The sequence below is a fragment of the Hippopotamus amphibius genome, chromosome 1 (genome assembly GCF_030028045.1).
Source record: "Hippopotamus amphibius kiboko isolate mHipAmp2 chromosome 1, mHipAmp2.hap2, whole genome shotgun sequence".
NCBI lineage: Eukaryota > Metazoa > Chordata > Mammalia > Artiodactyla > Hippopotamidae > Hippopotamus > Hippopotamus amphibius.
The window spans coordinates 100,253,098-100,272,699 of NC_080186.1; the positions used below are offsets into that span (position 1 = coordinate 100,253,098).

At 38.3% G+C, this 19,602-nt stretch overlaps 2 protein-coding genes across 4 annotated transcripts in view; one reads left to right on the forward strand and one right to left on the reverse strand.

Moving 5' to 3' along the window:
* TRIM33 (tripartite motif containing 33) overlaps positions 1–19,602 on the reverse strand; it is a 125,369-nt gene that overhangs the window by 60,413 nt on the left and 45,354 nt on the right. For all 3 annotated transcript variants that reach the window (XM_057710550.1, XM_057710544.1, XM_057710481.1), the window contains exons 2-4: positions 10,505–10,623; positions 9,940–10,084; positions 9,644–9,776 (exon numbers count right to left, since the gene is read on the reverse strand). In XM_057710550.1, the coding sequence (XP_057566533.1) occupies positions 9,644–9,776; positions 9,940–10,084; positions 10,505–10,623 (397 nt within the window). The remainder of the gene's footprint in view (positions 1–9,643; positions 9,777–9,939; positions 10,085–10,504; positions 10,624–19,602) is intronic.
* Positions 11,182–18,390, forward strand: LOC130858765 (40S ribosomal protein S27-like). Its single transcript, XM_057745751.1, has 2 exons — positions 11,182–11,280; positions 18,145–18,390. The coding sequence occupies exons 1-2, from the start codon at positions 11,182–11,184 to the stop codon at positions 18,388–18,390; spliced, it is 345 nt and encodes a 114-aa protein (XP_057601734.1).

The following is a 19,602-nucleotide window of genomic DNA, read 5'->3' on the forward strand; positions in this document are numbered from 1 at the left end:
TTTAAGACAAAAACCTACAAACCTGCATGCTCACACGGTCTGTCCCAGTTTCCCAGCTTTTCTCTATGACAAGCACTGCCTGATATAGTCACTATTTGTTTGACTCTAGCATGAAAAATTAAGTCCTTGGGGACAGCGACTTTACTCTGTTCAGTGAAATATACCATGCCAGGCATAAACACTCCAACGATGAGCCAAGGAGTATAGTAAGAATAATTTCTTTTCTTGACCTTTTTTTCTTTTGGAACTGATAAATATCCTTTGCTCTCATTTGCTTAATTCTCAATGTACTGATTCCTAATGTTTCTCATGTTCCATCAGATATGTCAAAAACCTGTCAATATTATTTTTCAAATGACCTAACTTTTTTTCCTGGAGACATTCTTCATGGGGACCTTAGTCTTCATGCTTCAGTGTAAACTAGCTACTGCACCGCTGTCATTCTGGGAATTTCCATTCTCTTTCTTAGTTTATTAACATTTCTGCCAATCACATTCTCTAATAGCTCTCCAAAAAGAGGTATATGGGAGGCAGTTTCTGAATCCTTGCATGCTGAAAAATATCTACATCTTACTCTGACATTGATTAACAGTTTAGATACAGAATTCTAGGTTGAAAATCTTTCCCTCTCACCCCTCAACTTTTGAAGTTACAGTTCCAGCATCTTCTACCTCCTAGTATTGTTATTTTTAAAGATCATATTTAGATTTCCATTTCACTGCAGGTTACCTACTTTGATTCTTTGGAAACTCTGTTGCTCTTCATTTTAACCCACAGCATATCATCATTTTATGATGATACACACCTTTGATAGGAGTCTTTTACTATCAGCGTACTGGGAATTAAATGGGTCATTTTAGATTGGCAATTATAGGTTTGAAGGAGAATTTCTTGTATTATTTATTTGATAATTTCTTTCATTACTCTTTCTATAATTTGTACTGGTTGGCAGTTGATCTCTTATAATTTTTAAATCTTTTTAAAATCTTTTTGTTTTATTTTCTAGGAGACTAACTAGAATTTATCCACCACACCTACTGATTTTTTTACCTACCATACTTCCAAGAGCTCTTTCTTATTTTAATAATTTTTTTTTGGCCACGTTGCTCAGTATGTGGGATCTTAGTTCCCCAACCAGGGATTGAACCCATGCCCCTGCAGTAGAAGTGGAAGTGCAGAATCTTAACCACTTGACCACCAGGGAAGTCCCTTTAATTACTTCTTTTGTAGAGATTCTGTCCTTAATTTGTCACCAATAGCTTGTTATTTTTCAGAACATCATAATTTTTATTTTACATTTCCTTTCGTTCCTATTTTATGCTCTCTCATGCCCTTTCATATGGGCAGCTGTGTCAATTACAAACATGTACAGCTGTGGTGACTAATAGTGGCTTATATAACAAGACCAAATATAGGCAGTTGATAGTGTTAGTTTAACAACATCAAAGCTAGAAACTCTTTAGATGATCTTGGCTTTACCCTCATGAGCATATTATGGTGTCAGAGTTCCAGGCATCACATCCAAATTCAAGGAAGAAAAAAGGAAGAAGATGGGTGACACCAGCAACATCTTTCCCTTTTATCAGGATGGTAAAAACTTTCTGAAAAATCACCCTCTAAACAGAATTCTGTATCTATTTTGGGGGCATAAACTGTGGATCAGAGCTACCCTAATGCCAGGAACACTGAGAAAGGAAATACTTAGCTTTTCCAGTCTCTATATTTGAAGCCAGACAAGAGAGATATAAGTTGAACTATCCCACAACATATGGCATGACAGTGGCTCTCATCCAATGTCATATGATCCTTCCATCCATTCATATCCATTTATATTTAAATATACCTTATTTTTTAAACATTTATTTATTTGGCTGCACCGGGTCTTAGTTGTGGCATATACGATCTTTAGTTGCAGCATGCAGAATCTTCAGTTGTGGCATGCAAACTCTTAGTTGCAGCATGTGGGATCTAGTTTCTGGACCAGGGATTGAACCTGGGTCCCCTGCATTGGGGGTGTGGAGTCTTAACTGCTGGACCACCGGGGAAGTCCCTAAATATACTCTAAAACTACTTAGAATCACGTGTGAGAAAGCAGACCTTATGAACTGATGGGCTTTGCTGTAAGGCAATCTCTTTAATCAGAAATGAACCCCAAATGGCAACATTAGGAGGCCTCTTCTAATTATTCACTTTCTCCAGAGAGTGAAAAAGCCTCTAATTCCAGAAAGCTGAGTAGGGAAGAATAGTAAAACAGAAAAGTTCACTACTGACAATCTGGAAACAAGTCAGGGTAAGTGAATGTCCCATAGTTCAGTGTGCAGATTTACACTTTAATCTCCCCCAATTTCAGCCAAGAACTTGATCCCCACCCTCCATCTAGACCTAATACCCCCAAATCCAGAGCCTCTGATTTTCCTTATCCAGAGAATAAGCCCAACTTCTGTGATATCTATCACCTCTAGACCCTGAGCCACCATAGGTTTCTGGAAAATAAATCAAGTGGCTTCCTTTACATCTTATTTGCATGCCCTCAGACTGTAGTTCACTCAACTCTACTAGGTCAATTATCAGATCCAACAAATGTTCAATCCATTTCCCTGGTTTTGAAAAATTAACTAAAATCTCCTTTGCTGTCTCTTCTCTCATTCTTGTCCTTCATAAGTCTACACTTTTTTTCATTCATTTACTGTGAAAAGAATTACTAGCGGGAGGAGGGATAACCACATGGTTTAGCTAAAAACCATGTGGTGCTTTGAGGTATAAGATTTCATAAAGTTCTATAGATGCTTTCCTTTTTGAAAACGACTTAGGAGGCCATAAAGAAAACCAAAGATCTCAATAAAGTGCTTTTTTAAAAAGAGAAAAAAATAGGGAATCCCCTGGTGGTCCATTGGTTAGGACTCTGCTCTTTCACTGCCGAGGGCCTGGGTTCAATCCCTGCTGGGCAACTCCAGCGGCATGGCCATAACTAAATAAAACGTAACAACAGTTAGACTGTTATTGAGCTCTCACTGTGTTAAGCACTTTACAGGTACAATTCTCAACTCAATCCTCACAGTCACATTATAAGGGAGGTACTACATTTTCTCCATTTGAAAGATATAAACTCACACGCGCACAAAACACACACACACCAGAGTTCATCATCTGTATCACTATACTACGTAGCAATCACCTTTAAAAGGGTAGGTGGGTGGGAGGAGATCCAAAACTATAAATATAGAGTATGTAAGTCAATAACGATTCTGGAATGAGGTTAAATTTTAATCAAAGAAAAATTCACATCTTCTTAATAAAGTCAAGATTCAACACAAGAACCTAAAAAAAGTACAACAAAATCAAACTAAGGAAAGAATAAAAACAAAAGAGACCTGTGAGAATTAGAGTACTTAAAAAAAAATAGAATAAATGATTTCAAAAACTGGATCACTAAAATAACCAATAGAGACTTCCCTGGCGGTCCAGTGGTTAAGACTTTGCCTTCCAATGCAGGGGGTGTGGGTTTGATCCCTGGTTGGGGAGTTAAGATCCCACATGCCTCCCAGACAAAAAAACAAAACATAAAACAGAAACAATATTATAACAAATTCAATAAAGACTTTAAAAATGGTCCGTATCAAAAAACAAACTTTAAAAAATAAAATAAAATAACCAATAAAAGACTCAAATCTATGGCTACACTAATAAAGAATAAGGACATAAACTCAGCTTTTCAACACTATAAACAAGAAAGAGATATATACAGATTTTTTAAAAATCTTTATGGTCTATTTCTAAGCAAATGTTTTTTAAATCTCTACTAAGAAAATATATAGTATCACAACTGCATGAGTGACTCAAGAAGAGGTGGGAAACCCGACTTGATCAATAAGCATGTGAGAAACTGAGCCCCTTAAAGAACTACCCTTAAAAGGCCTTATGTCCAGACAGGGAAATGGCGTGGGTAAAATGGAACGGAAGTGCTAGGGAAGATAAGACACAGAAGTAAACTGGTTTTATGAAATAGTTCTCCTGACAGTGTTCTGTAAATTAAGAAATAGTGTTTGTTGTAAAATAGATAGCTAGTGGGAGGCTGCTGCATAACACAGGGAGATCAACTCGAGGGTGGGTGACGACTTAGAGGGACAGGATAGGGAGGGTGGGAGGGAGAGGATATGAGGATATACATATAAACAGAGCAGATTCACTCTGTTGTACAGCAGGAACTGGAACAACAGTATAAAGCAATTAGACTCCAAGAAAGAGCTAAAAAAAAAAAAGAAAGAAAGAGCTAAAAAAAAAAAAGAAAGAAACAGCATTTGTAAAGGCAGAGAAGTTTAAAACACAGTATCCTACTGTAAAAGTGCAAATAGGAGATAACACATTGTGTAGTAAAGAATTTAACCTTAAACAGAGGTCTGGCCTTTGGCCTCAGTTGCTGGGAGGGCAACTCTAAGCCCTTGAAATGTACTGCCTGACAAAAGGATCTTTGTTTACTTGGGGCCTTAGGCCACATGCTAATGATATGATTTATGGCAGGGTCTTCAGGTCGCAAAGTATCAGTTCCACCTCAGGAGGGGCTGGAGACAGGTCAATCACATGAACTCTTCTTGGGTCACTCATGCAGTTGTGATAATATATATTTTCTTAGGCTTATGCAAGCCTCCTTGGTGGGCAATATTCCCTTCATGCTGTCACACATCATTGTTAAGAGGAGTTAACTACATTAAGAATTCCACTGATGGGGCCCTCCCTGGTGATCCAGTTGGTAGGACTCCTGCTCTCACTGCAGGGGGCGGCCTGGGTTTGATCCCTGGTCGGGGAACTAGATCCCGCATGAATGCCGCAGCTAAGGGTTCACATGCTGCAACTGAGAAGTCCGCATGCCGCAACTGAAGATCTCGCATGCTACAGCTGGAACCCGGCACAGCCAAAATAAATGGATGAATACATAAATATTAAAAAAAAAAAAAGAATTCCACTGACAAAACACAACTGGAAGGTCCACATTTAGAAATCTCCTAAACTACTCTGCCCCATGTATTTCCCTTGGATGATTTTAATTTGTATCCTTTCACTGTAATAAATGTTAACTGTCAGTAGACATCTTTTAGTGAGTTCTAACAAATTATTGAATCTGAGGTAGTCTTGAGAAATCCTGAACTTGCAACTAGTATCAGAAGTGAGAATGAATAAGATAAATTTTTTTAAAAAGTGTGAATGCTTTTGGGGATGCCCAAATTCTGCAGTTGGTGTCAGAAGTGACAGAGGACCTGTGAACTGTTCCCTAACTTCACAGATGGAGTCAAAAGTGGGATTCACTAGAATCACCCTGACTCACTGAAACCTGTGGTTGGGAAGAGGAAGGAAAAGATGACAAGAAACCTTGGCTTCCTGGATGACTACCTAGTCACTCATGGTATGGAACTGCAGCTGTGGTTATTAGAGGTAAAAGTTACCAATGGAACTTGGAAACTGCAGATACAACTCCCTAGGAATTGACTCCCTGGATAAACAAGGAAATACAAACTAATAAGAAACAAGGTAATTAAACAATTCCTTGGTTATTGTTATCTGTAGCAGCTAAAATGAAGAGTGTGTTGGGACAGATCCTGACACTGGGCAAAGCTTAGATTTCAGCCAGTCTGAGCTACAGACACTAGCCTCAGGGCCATTCCAAAGGGAAAAATTATGCACCTCTACGACTTCCACTCACAATGTAGTCCAGGTTGAGGAAAGACAAAATCAAGAAAATAATGCAACCAGAGTGTACAATGCTAAGGAATTATCTCACTTTGTGGATTGACATTGTATGCTTCCTGAAAACAACCTTTACTAAAATATTGTGAGAGTGACTGATTACTTAGAGGCAGCACTGTTGATTGTGAATGCTGTAGAATAGAAGAGCAGTGTTTGAACTGATGCAGGACCCACAGCTCACTACTGAACAACCACAGAAGGCTATACATAATCTAGACACACAACAGGTCACTCCTGAGGGGATAGCTAACTTGGTGGGCTGGATAAAAGCCCTTGTAAAGTTTTTTTTTTACTCTCAGACAGGTGACTGTCCTTCTCCTATAAATGCCAAATAGAACTCCCCAGAAGAGCTAGCTGACATACTTCTTACACAAGCCATCCTGGATCAGCATTATGAAGAGCAGGATATAACATCTACTGAGTGTGCCTCCTACTAAGGTCAAGGTAAACAGTATGATTAAGGGGGACCCTTGTACATGGGCACCCCCATGTAATTTTACTGCTGTAAAATCTAGCAATAATCTGAGAAGCCTTATCAGATTTATTGTCTCAGCTTTATGGGCCTTACAGATGCTAAGAAAACTAGAGTGATTCATGAGAAAACAGGCAAAGACAAAGGGGAGAGTCAAGGGATTTATCCCAGCAGGATGGAAATCTTTAGGTGGCTGTTAAGCAGACAATGATGGGGTTGAAACAAAGGCCTTAATGAAGCACTCCTGGAGGTTGGGTAGACAAATGGGAGCCACTGCTGGTCCTCAACATTAAAGGGCATTAAACAACTGTTGTATTTACCACAGTATGAAATTTTAAAAGCTGGAGGGCAAAGATGACAATGAGAAACCTGACCCTGTACTTCCTGGAGCAACTATTCCATGGATTAATCAAACTGAAGGAGAAGCCAGGGTCTTCTGGCTCAAACCCCAGCTGGAAACACAAGGCAATATGCACTTGTGTGCGTAAAATAGTCAGGAGGTAGATAAGAGGCATTTCCTGGAACCCCTGACATGGAAGCCCCATGTGCTATGATTCTAAAACCTGTTGAAGACCTAATGGGAGCTAAGGTTAGATTGGGAGGAAAGGGATGGTTGATAGAATTAGGTGATGAAAGTTGGAATATATGAACAGACTTCATGTGAAGTAGCTACATCTCCTTTATGTGAATATATTATTGGAATGGAAATTATGTCTCACTGGTATTGTAAAGCACAAGACATAACAAGTTCACCTTAAGGCGAGTCCTGATTAAACATGTTTAATGGAAACCACTAAAACTGTCCAAGTCCACGGACGCTCCTAGTGGTCCAGTGGCTAAGACTCTGAGCTCCCAATGCATGGGGCCCAGGTTTGATCCCTGGTAGGGGAACTAGATCCTGCATGCCGCAGCTAAGACTCAGCACAGCCTAAATAAATAAATAAATAAAATTAAAAAAAATAATAATAAAGAACACATACTCCATATCTGGGAATATTACCAGCACCAATCAATACAAGCACCCAAAAGAAGGTCATATTTGAATGGGGGCCTGAACAAAGGCAGGCCATGTCCCAACTGCAAAAAGCAGTCTTTCTCATGATGCTTTTGGGCCCCTGTGAGCCACACTCAGACATGATTTTGGAAGTGTCAGCAACACATACTTATGCAGACTGAAACTCACAGCAAAAACCTCTGAGTGCCACAGCAAAGACCCACCAGGATTTTGGACCAGAAAATTTCTGGATGCCATGGTAAAATGTATGTCATTTAAGAGAAAATTATTAGCTTACCAGTGGGCACTGAGATTGACTCTATGGCTGAAGGACATAAAATAACCATGAAATCTGAAATATTCACAATGTCTTGGGTGATAGGGGAACACTCTAATAAGGAAGGCAGGGCCCAGAAGAGTTCCACATAAACAGAGACGGTTTGCGCAAAACCATGCGACCAGGAGGATGCAAAAAAGTATTTACTGTATTTATGAGCAGGTAGCTGGCCTCTTTTCCCCAAAATATGACTTTGGAACCACCAGAGGAGCTGCTGAATGCTATGTTCACCTAGGTGGTGCTCTATAAACAGCTTTCTGCTAGCTAACAAAGAGCTACTCAGTTTATGCGTGGTGGTTCCAAGGTGAACAGAAAGCATCCTGTTTAGAAGGCCACCACTCTAACTGAAGAAGGTAATAATAAATCAAATCAATGAGCGGGACTGTATGCTATTATCCCTGTTTGGGTTTTTATTGAACTCTGCAGCTGGTATTAGAAGAGAGGATGGTCTTGTGGACTGTTTCCTAACTTTGTACAGATGATAAACAGAAAGAGTAGTAAGACTCAATAATGAACACTTTAAACTTTTAATGTGGGGTATCACTGAAGGGTATTTTTAAAGGGGGTGGGGTAGGTGGGGCACAGCTACATGTCAGCCAAATGATACCGGCAGCAATGTGGACAGAATGAATTTGACAAGGTAAAACCCCAAGCAGGAAAACTAGTTGTAAATGTGTTGTAGTAACAGGAACCTAGGCTTTTAAGTCCAGTGCCATTGGTTCTGCCACAGTCTATCCAGGAAGATTACAGTGTGAACGAACTAAAGTAAAGGGAGGAACATTCAAGAGATAATTAGCACTTGGATATGAGTGGTAAAGGAAAGTGGTGAAGGAAAGGGAAGAATGGATCATGGTTAAACTTTGAGAGAATTGGTTGAAGCTATTCTTTCACAGGAAAAAGAGTGCCATGTTCCTATTCTTCTTGCTTTGCACCATCAATTTAAAAAGCTATAATAAATCTAAATGCTCAAAGATCTGTCTGGGGCTCTGAGAAAGTAATTCAATGTCTTACTGAGATTACAAAACAAGGGTAAGATTTGCACCTGAGGTGAAGGCATTCACAAGATTAGTCACCTCAAGTAAAATATTAGCCAGTTAGTAGGTAAGATGAAACATTTTGTAACAAAGGATACAAAAGTTTAAAGTAGCATTTCTGCACAAATGTTCTAAAGAACAGTAAGAGGTGCCTTGAAAAAGAAAAAAAGGGCATTACCTTTATGAGGTCAAGTTTGAAAGATTTCATACACTGTATTCTATATTCTGAATACCACATGGGAAAAAATGAGCATATAGGTTAAAACAGATCTGGAGTCCAGCTGCCTGTGTTCAAATCCTGGCTCTAGCACTTATGCGGACACCTTGTACAGATTTACTAAAGCTTTCTGTGAGGAGGCTCGCTCATCTTTAAAACAGTCAGGATCTCAGTACCAACACTTCATGGGTGGTTGATGTGAATTAAACAAACATGCAGCATTTGGAAAAGTGCCTGCCACAAACTACAGATGCAATACTTGCTAGCGAACAGGATTAATATATCCTCTCCTAAATGATTCTAATAAATTCCAATGGCTCCAATAAACTAAAAACTCTAAGACATTCTAGAGTTATACAAAGCTATGTATTAACGAATTAGTAACTGTGCTACTTGGATGCTTATTAATCCCTAGTTTTTCTACAAACTGTGCATCTAACATGAAATGAGTATATTTATGCTCTGATGTTAAAATGGGTATCAGCCATACCCATGGAAATACTACCTTTTAAGATGATAGCCCATAGCCTAAACACCACAGAACACTTGAAAAAAAGTGTATTTGAACCAGAGGCACTGCACAGAAAGAAATAATATAACTCCATTCTTGCAACCCAAATCCATATACTGATACATTTTCAACAAATATACGTTTAAGACAATTAGATATGAATATGGAAACCATTAAATAATTTATCAAAAATGTATCTTGCTCTAAGACATAAAACACAAAAATGGAAACTTTAAAATGCTAACAACAAAATTATGGAATAAATATTTGCTTTATGAAAAGTAATTTTACAAGAAACTTTTTATAATATTTCTTGATAAGCAATTATGACTTCTGTACCTATGTTCTTTGTGTTCCAATAGCTGACAGTCTCTACATGTCAGTCTATCACATGTTTCACAGAAAAGTTTCAACTGTTCTTGTTTGTGTACAGGGCAGAAAACAGGGCGCTGACCAGATGCTCCAACAGACTCTGTAGTAAAATAAAACATATATTTTTAAACTAAACAAAATTTTTATCTAACTTTCTAAATTCTTACTGATACTGGTATCAAAAGCTTATAAAGATAAGTAGAAATGCTATAGAGGCAAAAAAAGGAGATTAATAGTAATCATTAAAACTGCTTCTATCTTACCTGAGACATCTTCTTTCTTCCTGATCAAGTGATCTTTAGTGAATTTTACTCTTTGATGTGCTTCAATACATGTCTTACATAGCCACTCTCCACATTCTACACAAAAGCCAACTGCACTTGCATTGTCTTCACAACTAGTACATACCTAAAGGAGGAAATAAATACTAAGCTACATTAAATTTACAAAATATAGATCCACAAAATAAAAAGGTGAAAACTTTCTAACTTGCTCTCAAATATACTAATTGACTGTACATAGAATAAAATTATTCTGTTATCCATTTCTCTTCAACACAATCCTTTCCATTCCAGATCAAACATTCAGGTGGGTAAAAATCTAAGTCTCAGAACACAAAATCTATACAAGGTTTGAATTTTTAAGTAATGACTTTTAATCTCATTTAACCAGGTGTGAGGGTGTAGAATATAGATATCTTTCATTTTCGATTTGAAAGATGAAACTAAGGCATAACTACCCTAAATTATGTAACAATCCAAGCATGTCTTCTTATAATTTATATACTCATATCAAGATAGGAATATAAAGAGAAATTGAGAAGCATACCTGTTCTGATTTCTCATCAGAACTGCTAGGAGCTTCAGATGTATCTTTCACAAAATAATTATCCACAAGGTCTATCTGTCTGCATTCTTGGCGGCATACTGGGCACCGTATTACACCAACTACAACACAAAACAACAACATTAAGAAATATTCTTCAGGAAAAAATAAGGAAATTGTACACGATGCCTACATGGGAACTATTTATTCATATATAATAGACAAGAACAAAGAAATGAGCATTCAGAGCTGAATAAAATAAGTTATTCCACAGAGTTATTCCACTGAGGAAAAACAATACCCTATTTAGGAACAGAAAATAAGCATTAATATGCAAAAAAGCCTTTACGGTGCTTCTTTATTACAATATGCAGTTATAATAATGGCCCCCCAAAATATCCAGGTCCTAATCCTTTGAAAACCTGTGTCACTTTATACAGCAAAGGAGATTTTGCGGGTGTGATTAAATTAAGGCTTTTGAGACTGGAATGCTGTCCTGGATTATTTGACAGGCCATAAATGTCATCACAAGTGATCTAACAAGATGGAAGATGAGAGAACAGAAGAGAAGAAGGCAATTGATAATGAAAGCAGAGATTAAAGTCATATACTTTGGAGACAGAGACACAAGCCAAGGAATACAGGTGGCTACTATAAGCTGGAAAAAAAAAAAAAAGAAAATGGATTCTCTTCTCAGAACCTTCAGAAGGAAGAAGACCTGTGGACACTTTGACTGTAAGCCCAGTGAAACTGATTTCAAACTGCAGCCTTCAAGAACAGTAAGAGAATAAAATGTATTTTGTTTGAAGACACCTAAGTTAATGGCAATTCTATTACAGTAGAAATAGAAATATACACTCTATCATCTTATAAATTCTGACCTGGTTCAGAACTACTTAAATTCATGCTAATGTGGGAAGAAAGATCATCTGTGACTCAACCTGCTAGTATTCTATCATCTATCAGAACAAACAAACCTGCTGAGGTAACATATGGAAGTTAAAGTTAAGAACTAGAAAACAGCACCATAGTCAACACAACAAACTGACTACTATGTCAGCCATAAAATTAAGAATATAGCATAGGAATTCCCTGGTGGCGCAGTGGTTAAGAATCCTCCTGCTAATGCAGGGGACACGGGTTTGATACCTGGTACAGGAAGATCCCACATGCCGTGGAGCAACTAAGCCTGTGTACCACAACTACTGAGCCTGTGCTCTAGAGCCCGTGAGCCACAACTACTGAAGTCCATGCACCTAGAGCCCATGCTCTGCAACAAGAAAACCACCACAATGAGAAGCCCAAGCATCACAGCTAAGAGTAGCCCCCAATCGCCGCAACTAGAGAAAACCTGAGCACAGCAACGAAGACCCAATGCAGCCAATTAATTAATTAATTAAAAAAAGAATATAGCATAACACAATCCTTGCTTTTAAGAAAGGGTCCAAGACTAGTATATAATTTTTACAGTTTATGCCATGCACAACTACAGGAAACACCATACAAAGACAAGAATATAAACAGTCCAAAGAGCCACACATATAGGAGGTATAGCTCAGTGGTAGTGAAACTTAGGTGGTGGAAAGAAGGAACTAGATACTCTACTCACCACTGTGTGTGTGCATGTTTGTGTGGGCACTCACGTGTGTACGTAATCCACTCCCTCTTCTTTGTAACTTCTAAGATTAAAACGGGAGAAATCCTGTATGTTGCAACAATAGAATTTTTTGAAAATTTAGGAAATCAAAAATTCTCCAGGCTCTCCATCTTGATTTACACTTGAGTTATGTGCCATATTTGCTTTGGAATCTTTGGTTATCAGTAGTTTTACTAAAGTTTTGAAGAGAGAATCCACTTTCATCTGCCTTCTAGATTTCTTAATCTAAGTTCGTAAGACAGAGCTTATTGATAGCACAGTTTTCTAAATGCTACAGGTTTGCAGCCATTACCACCTCAAAGAGGTCTGAATGAGGGAATTTTTTTTTCCTTGTTAAAATAGTTCCTGTTTCTATAGAAACTTCATTTTTAGGTTAACCTGTGATGGATGAGCTATAGTAATTCAAGTATATAGTTTTTTTTTTCTAACAACTATTCATTGTCATCCAACAGTAAAGACAAAGATGCAGCAAGCTTATAAAGTACTATTTTCTAAAAGAAATAGGCATTTTCATCTTTATAGTATACTGTACTTTTGGTTATGCAAACACTTTGATGATACAAATGTTTATGTCCCCCATAAATACGGTCAGAAATTACTTTTGATTTTGTTGATTTAGTTACACAATCTATAGTAGGATAGAGCACTGAGTACAAGTGGTCCGAAGTAAGATAAAAGACTACGATAAAAATGCTACATCTTAAAAAAGAAATTGGTTTATGCACTAAATGTTTTATGTCTTGGTCTAATATTAACATATCAGGACTTTCCTGGTGGTCCAGTGGTTAAGACTCTGGCTTCCACTGCAGGGGGCATGGGTTCAATCCCTGGTTGGGGATATGAGATTCTGCAGGCCAGGCGGTTAGGCCAAAAATTTTAAAAAAAATTAAAAAATAAAAATCCTGTCATTAAAAAAACAAACACAAGGGCTTCCTAGGTGGCGCAATGGTTGAGAATCCACCTGTCAATGCAGGGGACATGGGTTCGATCCCTGCTCCAGGAAGATGCCACATGCTGCGGAGCAACTAAGCCCGAGCGCCACAACTACTGAGCCTGCACTTTAGAGCCCATGAGCCACAACTATTGAGCCCATGTGCTGCAACTACTGAAGCCCACGTGCCTACAGCCCGTGCTGCACAACAAGAGAAGCCATGGCAATGAGGAGCCCGTGCACCACAACAAAGAGTAGCCCCCCCCTCACCGCAAATAAAAAGAAAGCCCGCACACAGCAAAAAAGACCCAACACAGCCAATAAAATAAACAAACAAACAAACATGATATCTGTGTAAAATGACAAAAAGAACCAGTATTGAATCACGTTATATTTCCTGTCATTCTGCATTATCCCAGATCACTAAATGCATTCTTTCCAAGAAGTAGGACTGAATTATTGTATACATGTACTGTCCTATGTGACAGTTTTGTCACTGTTAGAGATTTCAGTATTTAAAATAGGAAAAAGAAGCTAAGATTGTTCTCTGGAGCCACATTATTATGATGGTTTTCATGCTCTTGTACACTGGATGTCTTAAGCAGAATGCAGTTTAGGGGATCCTTTCTAATTAAAGCGAGGTACTTCTTTCCTTCAACACTGTGATCTGACCTGTGACAAATCTGTACTATGCACTATATAAATAGCTAACAAGTCAACTGCAAACCAACTGAATGTACAAAATCTTAGTGCTGGTGCTGTTCAGAATAGTCATGATCTCAAAGTTTGTTTCAAAATCTGCAAGCATCAAGTGTCAATCAAAACGGAAGATGAAACACTAACGAATGTTGAATTCTCCTGCTTTAGGTGTACTTCCTTTTTAGACTTTTTGGTTCTTTGCTATTTTTACCATACTGTTTCATTTAAATTTCCTACATGCTAACTTCGTTTGGGCGACTGAAATAAAGTTGTAGTATATTTAAAAAAAAAAAAGGTTCAAGACTAGTATATAACTTTTACAGTTTATACCATGTACAGCTATAGGAAAAACCAAAGACAAGGATATAAACAGTCCAAAAGAGTTGTACATATAGGAGGTATAGCTCAGTGGTAGAGCATCTGTCTGCAGAGTTGTACATATACAAACTACAGAACCTTACATGTAATGGAAAATGAAAACAAAAAGTCATGCTAAAAGTAGGAATATCAGTCCCTCAGCAGACATATATACATTGTTAAAACAAACTCAAATTTACTATTACATATATGAAAACAAAACACTGTTTTTTATAATATAAAATGCATACAAAGATCCTGCTCAAAAGGAAATGTATAAAACAATTTTTCAAATCAAAGGAAAAAACAGTATGGTCAGGAGAAAGGGGAAAATTAATATATATATCGTTACATCTAAGATGCCATGAAGGGACTTCCTGATGGTCCAGTGGTAAAGAATCCACCTTGCAATGCAGGGGATGTGAGTTCGATCCCTGGTCAGGGAACTAAGATCTCACATGCCACAGGGCAACTAAGCCCACACGCCACAACTACTGAGCTTTTGAGCCTCAACTAGAGAGCCCATGTGCCCCAAACTGCAGAGCCCACGTGCTCTGGAGCCTGCGTGCCACAACTAGAGAAGAGGAAACCTGCACACTGCAACTAGAGAAAAGCCTGTGCGCCACAACAAAAGATCCCACATGCCAGATCCCACAATGAAGATCCCGCATGCCAAGACCTGATGCAGCCAAACAAATCAATAAACAAATGAAAAGTTCCAAGAGAAATATTGAGAATCTAGAATTCTCTAACCAGCAAAAGAAATATATATAAAAAAAAAAAAAGATGGCATGAATTAAAAAACCATCCTAGACACATACAGCATAACTACAAAGGAAATGAATATAAGTAATCGAGGCACAAAAACAGGCGAGCAACTGATTTCTAACAGTGAATAAGGTAAGTTTTTTTTTTTTTTTTTTGTGGCACACGGGCTTAGTTGCTCCGCGGCATGTGGGATCTTCCTGGAGCTGGGATCGAACCCGTGACCTCTGCATTGGCAGGCGGATTCTTAACCACTGCGCCACCTAGGAAGCCCATAAGGTAAGTTTTTACTGAAGAGGTGACACTTATACGTGGTCTTGAAGAATCAACATACATCCACTAATGTGCAAGAAAGAGTATACTTATTGGCCTGGGTTCATTAAACCCTGCACATTCCCAAGGAAGGCCTTCAATAATAGCCCTTGAACGGGCATATGGAAGATGACCTCTGAACTCCTGGAATATTACACCTGACAAAAGTGTTTCTGTCTCCTGAAGCCTTGGGCTATCTGTATTCAGTCTGACCTCTGGGGTTGGCTGGAGTCCAAGCAGGTGGTATCAGTTCTGTGGTGGCTGCACCCCTATATGACTGATTCCCCAACAGAATTCCCAGACACAGAGGCTCAGGTGGGCTTTCCTAGTTGGCAATACTTCTGCATATTATTTTACATTGTAACTGGGAGAATTAAGCACCTCCCTGTGCAACTCCACTGAAAGGTGACACGTGGAAGCTTGCATCTGCTTTCTCCTGTATTTCATACCATGCACCTTTTCTCTTTGCTAATTTTACTCTGTATCTTTTCACTGTATCAAATCAACCATGTGTATAACAGTTTTTCTTAATTCTGTGAGTCCTTCCAGCAAATCACTGAACCTGAGGGTGGTCTTGGGGACCCCCAACAAAACTAGGAAAGGAAGAAACAGCATGCAAACCAAGAATAGCAGGTGCAAAGTTCACAAATGGAAAAAAAAAGGTCTACAGATAGGAAACTATATGTATATATAACTATATGTATATATAATTATATATATGTAAAACTGAGAATGTTAATAAGAAATTTGCAACATCTAACTAAAGGAATATCTTTGAAGAGACATTCTGTTCTAAGCAAGAAATATTCAATACATAAAAGTATCCATTAAACTTTTATATATGATTTGATACAAGTCATACCATGTTTTCTTTTTTGAACTCAATAAGCTGATTCTCAGATTCTTCTCAAATTCTCAATTTCTACTTCTACCTGGCAAGCTGACATCACAGTTTATGACTTTTCATCTTTTTCAAAAAATGTAGATGGCAAAAGGATACCTGAACATTGCAGAAGAAACACAACCCAACATACAAGGAGTAAGGGGACACATTTGAGAAAGACTCTTATTTGCCATAAAGATTTTCAGAGAAGCCTGGAATTCAGAAATTTAAGGCATGAAAGAACTCCAAACAGGAAAATTTAAGTCTGCAGACATCAGCAAAACCAATTCCTATGCTGACTACTTACTTCTGTCAGATCACCCATTAGTCAAAGTGTCTTACCACCAAAACAAAAAGAGTTGAAGCTTCTTTAGGGATCTTTTTGTTATTTACTTCTATTTATAAACAAATTTTTAAATTATATACATGTTTGTGTTGAAAATGAGAGTGATTTTCCATTTCAGTTTATGAGTAACAATGCCCTTCTAATCAGTGATCAGGTGAGCGTGCTCCTGACTCAATCTCTCAGTACCAGTTGTCATGCTGAGTTTTGATTACTTATACAAAACAGAAACCCAAACTTCAAAGCCAAAGCTACTGACCAGCCTCATGCATAATGTCCCTAGAACTGATTTCATTACTTCAAAGCTCAAGTTGTGAGAGACTCATTCATACCTATTAATTTCTTTTAAATGTCAATATGCCAGAATATGTAATTATTGGGGTTGGGAGTGTTTAATGGCTAAAATAGACAAGTCTACAAGCTAGTTTATCTCCACAGTGTTGTTAAGTGGAATTTAGTTTCAGTAAATCGGTGGACTTCCATTCAAGATGGATCACTAAGCAGATGTAAGACCATCTGACCCCAACTCAAACACCGAAACGGCTAACATATAACAAAGATCTAAAAATATATAACTGAGTCTACAACCAAGAAGGCAAAATTGTGAAGTGCCAGAAACAAAAAAGGGCACTCAAAGCCTAAGTTGTGAGGCATCGATGCAAACGGGCCACGGGGGTTATCATTACCACCGCTGGGAATAGGAAGTAAGACAAAGGTTAAAAGTTGAACTCCCTCAATAAAGCCATGGGGCAAGTTTAAGGACCCTACAACCTAAAATCCTTGCCAGCCCTGGAGTCACCCACAAGAAGTCTGAACACAAACAAGCTGCCTGCACAGATATGCAATCAAAGTGTATACTACCTGCACAGTACATACAAAGGCCGAGTTAAGAAACTAGTAAGAAGCTTGTCTAGTAGTAGCTTCCAGGTTGGTGAACTTGTGGCGATTCAGGAAGAGTCATATACTCAGCAAGTATGGAAGCTCCACACCTCTTCCCACATACCGTGCCCAATACATCTCTTCCATCTGGCTGCTCCTGGGCTATATTCTTTTATAATAAACTGGTAATCTATCCAAAGCCGGATGACTTAGGGGAAGTTCATGTAGTAATGCAACCTCCAGCTCTGAACACCTTTGTGTCCTGGCACCAGTTTTCCTGAGATTTCAGAAACACTGAATGGAAAATTGGAAGTAAATCTATTATGAACCAGAAGGAACCCAAGGAATCTAGTTCATCATACTAGTCATCTTCCCCAAGGCTGAACTCAACATTTCTCTTCTGTTCTCTATCCTAAGTTCAAGTTCTTATTTAAAATCTCCTCTTTGATAAACTCAGAACTTCAAATAAAATGTCCATGAGGCAGAAGTCATTATTTTTGCCTAATTTCCTGGGATTCCTATTTAGGTAAGTAAATTCACATATTCCTTCAACAACAACAAAAAGAAGCTTGTCTGGGCCGGTAAATTTTTAAACACAAAACCACCTCATTAGAACTCCTCCTAACCCAAGGCACAAGTGGAACTCCCACTGAAGATAAGCTCATAAATAAAACTACATTGTACATGAAGAAACTTTAATACTGTTAGAGTGAGTCAACAAACACAATAAACCAAGAAGTAAAAACCTAAACTACAAGAGAAGAAGCAAGCTAAAGAACTGAATGAAACTTTCTGGTGGTAATTACCTCCCCACAAGAACAAGCCTCTCACAAAGGATCTCCTTCATTCCTCTCCAGAAAAGAAGAAACATAAGAAGTGCCTGGTGCAGAGCCCCAATTCCTATTTCATGGATGTGAAATGCCCCAAATGCTATAAAATCACCTCTGTATTTAGCCATGCACAAACATTTTTGTGTGTTGGCTGCTCTACTATCCTTTGCCAGCTTACAGAAGGAAAAGCAAGGCTTACAGAAGGATGCTCCTTCAGACAGAAGCAGCACTAAAAGCACCCTGAATCAAGATGAATGGGGGGCTTTCCTGGTGGTGCAGAGGTTAAGAATTCGCCTGCCATATATGCAGTTTATTGTATGTCAATTGTATCTCAATAAAAGTTCTTAAAGAAAAATTAAATTAAATTAAATTAAATTAAAGGAAAAAAAAAGAAAGAATAGAATCCGCCTGCCAATGCAGGGGACACAGGTTTGAGCCCTGGTCTGGGAAGATCCCACATGCCGAGGAACAACTAAGCCCGTGTTGCCACAACTACTGAGCCTGTGCTGTAGAGTCCGTGAGCCACAACTACTGAGCCCACGTGTCACAACTACACCTAGAGCCCATGCTGTGCAACAAGAGAAGCCCACTCACCACAATGAAGAGTAGCCCCTGCTAGCCGAAACTAGAGAAAGTCTGCATGCAGCAACGAAGACCCAATGCAGCCAAAAATAAATAAATTAAATAAATAAATTTATTTAAAAAGATGAATGGGAAACCATCCCAATAAACACATTTTGGATGTCAAAAGGGGGGGGGGGGGTGTGACTGAATGAGAAACTCCAGTATGTGTAAAACAGAAGTTCAAGAAGGAACTGAAGTAGAGATGCTATAGAGATAATAGCTGGAAACTTCAGAACTAAAGAAATGAGTCCTCAGATTGCAATCCAAGTCCTGAGCAGGATAAATAAAAATAAATGTGCACTTTAACACAGCAAAAATAAAGAAAAAAAAAACTTTCTTTTTTTTGGCCATGCCATGCAGCTTGCAGGACCTCAGTTCCCTGTCAAGGGATTAAACCCAGGCCACAGCAGTGAAAAGCCCAGAATCCTAACCACTAGGCCGCCAGGGAACTCCTGAAAAAAAAAAAAAAAGAAAAAAGAAAGAAAGAAAGAAAAAAACCTCTTAATAACTACTAGTAATAGAAAGAGAAAAAAAAAAAAATCAAACTTTTGGCTGACCTCATCAGTAAAAAAAAACACCTGCCAAAAGATAACAGGAATAATTATCTTCAAAGCTGTTAGAGAAAATAACCGTCAACCAGCAATCTATATCCTAATGAAGTTATTATTCAACAGCATAAGCAAATCAAATTACCAGACATATAACAGTACTTATTCATTGCTATAAGAACTAATAAAGCATTAGGCTGAACCATACAAAACTGCCAGTATTCGACCACTTATGACCTGCAAATCTGGCAATGTTATACAGTTCAACCTGAT

What these genes read in the sequence shown, in the direction of transcription:
- LOC130858765 (XM_057745751.1), top strand. Translation starts at nt 11,182, where the DNA reads ATGGATTCTCTTCTCAGAACCTTCAGAAGGAAGAAGACCTGTGGACAC. An exon ending in AACTGCAGCCTTCAAGAACA is followed by an intron (nt 11,281 to 18,144) that starts GTAAGAGAATAA and finishes CCTCCCCACAAG; the next exon opens with AACAAGCCTCTCACAAAGGA.